The following is a 7119-nucleotide window of genomic DNA, read 5'->3' as shown; positions in this document are numbered from 1 at the left end:
GATCGGTGGATTGGCGACTCCCCCTTGGCCGCGCGATTCCCTGCGCTCTTCACAATTGCAATTGACCCTCGTATCTTAGTCGAGACGCCCTTATTGACTTAGGGCGCCTCGCCTTCCGCCGACCCTTCGGCACCCTTGAAGTAGCTGCTTGGGACGCCCTAATGCAAGACATCGCCCTCCTCCCTATGGACGACGTTGGCTCCCCGGATGTCACATCTTGGCGGCTTGAGCCCTCCGGCTGCTTCTCCACCAAATCCCTCTACGCGGCCATCGCCCCCTCGACGGCCCCCGAGCCCTTTAGTTTGATTTGGGATATCCGCCCCTGAAGATCAGGATCTTCGTGTGGCAATGGATTCGCGGCCGCCTCCCAACTGGTGTGGAGGTCCGTAAGCGTAATGGACCTGGGAACGGGATGTGCCCCTTTTGCGACACGGTGGAGGATGCTAACCACATCTTCTTCTCGTGCTCTACGGCTCAATTCCTTTGGTCCTGCTTCCGCGAGACGGTTGGGGGCCAGTGGTGTAACACCAACTTCCCTGACCTGCTTGCGAAAATCCATGCCTCCCCCCCCCCCTCGCTACCGCCATATCAGATGGCTCTGCGTTGGGGTCCTTGCCTGGACGCTCTGGACTGTTCGCAATAAGCTTGTCATTCAGAAGGTCCCTCTTCGACGTGCTATTGACGCCATCTTTAAAATGTGTTGATACTTGCAGCTCTGGCGGCCGCTTAGCCACCCCCAGGATCGGGACGTCATCAACAACCTCATCGCCGACCTTCGCTCGATGGCCTTCAGCTTGGCGCCCCCGCTCCCCCCGCCACCCCCGAAGCCAGACTAGATGCTGTGTCGCACCCTTCGTGTGCGTGCCTTTTTTCCTTTTCAGGGCTTGTTGAGTTGTGCCCTCAGCATTAACCCTATCTGACTACTTGCTGTGTTAGACCTCTGTCTGTGTGTGTGTTGGCGAACCTTGTTGGATGTTTGGCTTTATTTATAAAGCGGGGCGAAAGCCTTTTCCGGTAAGTGCTTGAACTCGTTTTTTCCCTTTCCCTATTTGTTAAGACTTTGGATTCGGCTGTATTTTCATTATTTCTATATAATGGAAAGGGGATTAGCCCGATACAAAAAAAACAGTTGCAAATGAAAATAGAGGGCCATTCAAAGAACTTAACCTCTCCCCGCAAAAAAAAAAAGAAGCTAAACCTCTTCAATTTTGCATATTTACAATAATGTGTTTGTAAAATCTGGGAATTACAAAGAAACTATGGGACAATTGGATAATAATAATTATTATTACTGGCCAAATATTTATATTTCCACCTATCATGGCCTCGAAAACAATTCACCTGGAACATATGGATTGAAATAATCCCAGAAACTCAACTGTAGAAGAATATCATCAGATAAAAATGTGAATGGAAGCAAGTCCAGTTGGCCTAGCGCTTCTAATCTGTTCCGTTGCTTTGGGTCGGAAGGTCAATTGGAGTATACATGCCCCATTTTCGTTCTTTTGGTCTCCAAGTATCTCTGATTCTCAGTGGTTATTGGAGTTACCAAGGGCACCCTACCAACAATGCTCAACCCGTAACCCTTCAGACCAACATATTTGGCAGGATTGTTAGTCATCAACTTCATTGAACGGACTCCTAGATCGCGTAATATCTACAGAGAATAAGCGAAAATGTCATGACTCCTGGAATACATCAAGAGAATGCCATGTAACTTCTATAATAGCAAGGATGCACCAGATAAGATTAGTAACAGCGAATTCATGAAGAGGATGGATAAGCATGTCGGGCAAGTCCATCTAAGTGGATTTTTTTTAACAGTTGTGCATACTGTATGAAATACGAAAATCAGTTCAATGTGCCCCCGGAAGTCTTCCTATACTAGTAATAATGTACGTGCAATGCACGTTTATATTAGGTAGGATATTAGTTGCATGTTATATTAGGTAAGATATATTTGTTGTACGTTGATATTTGGTAAGATATCAATTACTTTTTCGTGGGAATAGTAGGATATTAATTACATGGCAGATTTCAAGGGATAGCATTGAGTCCAAACGTGTTTATAACCAATGGCAGTGGTGGGTAATTAGAGCGTTAAACATGTTTGGTGCTCAACATTGAAGCGATTTCAACCGTTAGATAACATGATTTGACGGTCAAGATGGTTTGGATCTGCCCATTTGGGTCTTTTTATATTGGTATAGATATAGATTAGATAAAAATGTATATGATATACCAAAGGGATAATGTAGATTTTTACCTGTGCACCGATCCCATATTCCCTCGAGTCCACAGGCAGTCCTAGTTCCTCGTTAGCCTCCACAGTGTCGCGTCCATCGTCTTGTAAGTTATAAGCACGAAGCTTGTGACCCAGACCAATGCCCCTCCCTTCATGCCCACGAAGATAAACTAGTACACCCCTTCCAGCCTTCTCAATCCTCTCCATTGACATTGCAAGCTGGTCACCACAATCACATCTTGCTGATCCAAAAATGTCTCCTGTGAGACACTCGGAATGGACCCTCACAAGAATATCTTGACCATCTCCAATCTCACCCTGTTGGTTGTGGACAGAATAATACAAGGATAAAATCAGGTTTTAGGAGGGAAATAAACTACCAGATCTAACAATTACGTCCTACAGAAGCCTTATAGGTCTTCAGTATCTTACTTTCACCATTGCGATATGCTCGATCCCATCAATAACAGATCTGTAGCAGTAAGCACGGACATTGCCCCATCTCAAAGGTAAGCGTGCAACAGATGCACGTTCAATTAGTCTGTCTCTTTTTCTCCTATATCTGTAAAAGAATTTCTGTGAGCATGCCAACAAGTAGTTCATAATAATCATAACAAGAAAAAAGAGGATAATGAAAAATAATAATATTTAGTATTTACATCCTAGCAAAAATGCCAAGTCTTTTGTTAAGTGCTATAGGAACTATTAGTAACCTATTACTCTATTAGCCTATATGGCAAGTAACAAAAACCCTCAAGGCTAATACAGGAAGCATCAGGACTTGGTCAGGGCTGAGGTTATGTCAAAGAACTTACCTAATCAAGTCAGCAATCGATACGATCTTCAAATTATTCTTTTCAGCAAACACGCGCAGCTTGGGTAAGCGAGCCATGGACCCATCCTCATCCACAATCTCACAGAGTACTCCAACAGGAGGTAACCCAGCCAGCACAGCAAGATCAACAGATGCTTCAGTGTGTCCAGCTCGTTTGAGAACACCCCCGTCTCTGTACTTCAGAGGGAAAATATGGCCAGGCCGATTGAAATCTTCAGGCTTTGAGTAAGGAGATGCAAGAGTCATGACTGTCTTTGCCCTATCCTTTGCAGATACCCCAGTCGTGGTGCCTTCTTTAGCATCCTACAGACCATAACAGATAAATTGCACCTTAGTAAAAAAATTCTATCGCAGAGATGTTTGTTGGGAACAACTAACACCTAGGTTGATTTATTTTCCAGTATGATATAATGAAATTAGTAAGCTATATGTGCTTCATCAGTTAAGCAAATTGATAAGATAAAGAATTGTTTTGGACTTTTGGTTAAAAGTTGCATATAATGTAGATCAGACAGTATTTGTTCTATAGGACTCCAAGAAAAGAAGGATGATAACAGGGAAGGACAATTTTGCAACAACAACACAGACACACCAAAAAACAAAGGTGACAACAAGTTGCTCAGACCAACATGAAGCTCGTCAAATTGATCTGCGCTTGTACCACAGACCACCGTATCTGTGCATTTTTGCTTTTGCAAAGGAAAAGAAATGGTAGAGAGAAACATGCCATATCCATACTTTTGACAAGCAACAGAGAAATCGTTGCCCATATAACACCATAACTACGTAATATAATGCCGAAATATGAATGACAATAGTAGCATATACCACAGTAATGGTGAAAGCAGTACATAGCTTCTCCTCATTTTCCTTTGTTGAAACCATCAAAGGAAGGTTCAATCTTTCCAGATCATTTTCTTTCATGCTAACACACACAATTCCTGTGCTATGCCTTACTATGAAAGCCATAGCCTCTGGGGTAACCAAAGAAGCAGCCAATATAAGATCACCTTCATTTTCTCTTGATTCGTCATCAACGACAATCACAAGCTACAAGAACCATCCAATGTCAGGAAAATACCATGTAGCAGTAACAGAACTTGTTAGAAAGATCAACAATAACAAATAAGCCATCAAACAAAGAATTGCAAGGCGTACTAACTTTTCCTTGTCGAATGTCCTCAATAGCCTCCGAAATAGATGAGAAGCCCTCGGTCGGGCTATCCAGATCAAGTTCAGCATCGTCTTCTTCGTTTGACAATGTGTCCACGACACATGACAGATCAGTAGATATGATTTCTGCTGCAACAATAACAGAGTTTGTGGTTGGATGGTCCTGGGCTCGCACAGAAGTGCTCTTTAGCGACAGCGTGTCATCATTTTCCAAGCAACCATCAGCTGGAAGTCCACTATTCTTTTTTAAGGATGCTGCTATCTTCAAGCCCACAGACTTCATGTTGGCATTTCTCGAATTTGTGGGAAAAGAATAAGAAACTGATCCCTTTGCCTGCTTGGAAACATCACTGCCTCCCAAGAACCGCACCCTGCATTCGTACAAACAGGTGAAAATAAAACCTGCAAATCAGTCTCACTCATTCAATCAATTAGGCTCAAAAGACAACTTCAAAAAACTATAGTCATGCTTCTCTATTTCAGTTCCAGAGCTGTGAGGGTTATATTACGGTATCTTAAAACGGGGCGGACTCTGCAGCCCTAGCCGCCGCCGCCAGTATCCCAGCCACCCCTCTCCGCCGCCGCCGGAGGACGCCGCAAGGCGAAGCCTCGCGGCCGACGGCGGCGGCGGGGGACCTTGCTCGTGGCGCTGGGGGGCACTCGGCACGGCGGGTCGTCTCCCGGTTATCTGCGCGTTGTCATGGCGCTGGTGTCCGGATCCGCCCGATCTGATGCATCCGGCTCTGGCTGCCATGGTCTTCGCTGGTGAGGGCCTGGATCTGAGGCGGCGGCCTCGTTGGTGCGGACGGCGCTCCTTCTGCGGCGGGGAGTGCTCGTCGGTGAGGTAGGCCGGATCCCCTCGGCTGCGCGGGCAGCGAGGTTCCGGTGGGCGCTGGTCATGGCGCGGGAGGCCCCGGGCTCCCCTCGTCAGATCGGAGGCGATCTGGTCCGCTCGTGATGCATGACCTCCGGCCGGCCTGGATCTCCGGCGTGCACGCGCCTGCTGATGTTGTTGCTGGTTCGGAGGTGGCGGCAGGGTGCTTGGCCGGGGGAAACCCTTGGCCGCCGGTGGTGGTCACGGCGTCGATGGCGTCCCGGACGGCATTCCCTCCTTGGTGGCGGCGCCGAGGCTAAACCTCCCCTGACTCCCCCCTTCCCCTGCGCCCGGGTGAAAACCCTAGCCCCGGTGGCTAAGCGGCGGCGGTGCCACAGCGTCGTCACCTTCTTGAAGGCGCCGATTTGGGCATGGGGATGCTGGGTGTGCATGGCGAGCTTGTCTGGTTCCTGGTGGCGGCCCGTCTGATCTACCGCGTCGCAGCTCCGGGCAGTGTCTCGTGGCTGCAGTGCTTCTTTTCCGGCCGTGTCTCCGATGGGGACCTCGCCCTTCCTCACCTTGTACATGCCGTGGTGGAGCGGTACTTCATCTCACTCATTGATGGCGGCGAAGATCGGCGGCATGGCGCTGTGGAGGCTCGCCGCCCGATGCGCGGAGATGGACTCGCGCAGGTGGAGGTAGCTGTCTGGCGTGATGGTGACGTCGATGGCGGAGTGGCCTACACAAGGTAGAAGACTCAATATATTCTGAAGATGGACCTGTGGAAGATGGCTGCGACGACACAAGAGTGTGTCTGACCGGATCGTGCCCCAGACCCGGTATGTGGCTCGGCTGGGGCTTCCGGCTTTTGATGTTAGGTTTAGGTGAGTGGTTTGGGTAGTGGCCCAACTAGCATCCCTTCATCATATGGGTAAGAGTAGCGGCATATGTTGCCGAGATGGTGGATTCAGAAATATTATCTGTAATACTTTGTAAGGTCCTCGAGAATAATTAATAAAGTGGCCGTATGCATCTCCCAGATGCAGAGGCCGGGGGTCATCCTCCTTTTCTAAAAAAAAAAAAAATCTTAAAACGGGGCATTATTTTTGTCATCTTACAACACAACAGAGTTACTACAACCGTACTATCATGTTCGTTCATCAACTAACTGTTGATCACTCCACACTAGAGACGCTGACAAAAACCAGTAGACCATTGGTGGGAGCTATCAATCAAACGTACAAAAAGCGTGGATTCCTATGCGCACAGTGCCAACAAAGCAAAGCAATCAAGAAGTGTGGCCAGCGCAAGACGAACAGAGGGAGGGCCGGAGGGGGCTGCGCAGGCGGAGAGAGCTTACGGTTGGCGGCGAAGCACGGCGACGGACGAAGACGACGGCGCAATCGAAGCCATTCCGATGCTCCCCTCCAAAACAGGGACTCAACCTGCTAATCAACCACGGAGAGCCGCGAAATCAGCGACGGTACATCAACATCTCGAACCAAAATATTCAAATTCCGGTCTAAAAGACGCGCGAGATCTGAAAACGACAAATCAGCGATTCTTCGTGCTTCGATCTCGAGCCCTCGAGCCCTGCAGCCTCCAAGGCGCTGGAACGAATTGCCGAGGGGCGGTAATGGCTCTTACCCGTCGGAGGCTTCTCGGCCGAGGTCTCCTGCGCGGCGAACGAGTAGGAGGAGGGAAAAGAGAGCTTCGATTCGATTTCCTTCTCGGTATTGGATTTGAGTTCTGGTCGTGGTTGGGTGAGTTGATTAGGGATGGGGTTGGTGTGGGTAGAGAAAGGGAGAGAGAGAGACTGGGGAAGAGAGGAGAGACAGGGTGCGTAATTTATAACGTGCAGGTGCAGCCACCAACGCGGCAGGTTCGCACTAGCCGCCTCGAACCTTGCAGTTTATTGGCGAGAGAATTCCTTATTCGACCCATTCTTAAAATCTAGTTCTCTTTTTGATTCTATTTTTTTTTCTTTTTTAACACCACAACTTCATTTTCTTTCTTCTTTGACACATCTGTCAGTTTTTGCCGTTAGAAACG

General features: G+C 48.1%; 1 protein-coding gene across 3 annotated transcripts; it reads right to left on the bottom strand.

Annotated features, from left to right (window-relative positions):
• Positions 1-1178: 1178 nt before the first annotated feature.
• Positions 1179-6895, bottom strand: LOC119316949 (probable bifunctional riboflavin biosynthesis protein RIBA 2, chloroplastic). 3 transcript variants are annotated; one of them, XM_037591343.1, is made up of 8 exons: positions 6715-6895; positions 6428-6515; positions 4243-4624; positions 3909-4130; positions 3061-3383; positions 2678-2807; positions 2267-2563; positions 1179-1657 (listed from the first exon to the last, which is right to left on the bottom strand). In XM_037591343.1, exons 2-8 carry the CDS (start codon positions 6478-6480, stop codon positions 1472-1474), a joined length of 1593 nt encoding a protein of 530 aa, XP_037447240.1. In that variant the 5' UTR covers positions 6481-6515; positions 6715-6895; the 3' UTR covers positions 1179-1471. The 3 variants fall into 3 exon arrangements, with proteins under 3 accessions (XP_037447240.1, XP_037447239.1, XP_037447238.1); XM_037591342.1 differs by having other exon boundaries at positions 6428-6512; XM_037591341.1 differs by lacking the exons at positions 6428-6515; positions 6715-6895 and adding an exon at positions 4763-5748.
• Between the last annotated feature and the right edge of the window lie 224 nt (positions 6896-7119).

The sequence above is a fragment of the Triticum dicoccoides genome, chromosome 6A (genome assembly GCF_002162155.2).
Source record: "Triticum dicoccoides isolate Atlit2015 ecotype Zavitan chromosome 6A, WEW_v2.0, whole genome shotgun sequence".
Lineage (NCBI taxonomy): Eukaryota > Viridiplantae > Streptophyta > Magnoliopsida > Poales > Poaceae > Triticum > Triticum dicoccoides.
This window is presented reverse-complemented; position numbering and strand designations above follow the sequence as displayed.

What these genes read in the sequence shown, in the direction of transcription:
- LOC119316949 (XM_037591341.1), bottom strand. Translation starts at nt 5,007, where the DNA reads ATGGCAGCCAGAGCCGGATGCATCAGATCGGGCGGATCCGGACACCAG. An exon ending in CCGCCCCGTTTTAAGATACC is followed by an intron (nt 4,625 to 4,762) that starts GTAATATAACCC and finishes GTACGAATGCAG; the next exon opens with GGTGCGGTTCTTGGGAGGCA. An exon ending in AGCATATCGCAATGGTGAAA is followed by an intron (nt 2,564 to 2,677) that starts GTAAGATACTGA and finishes CACAACCAACAG; the next exon opens with GGTGAGATTGGAGATGGTCA.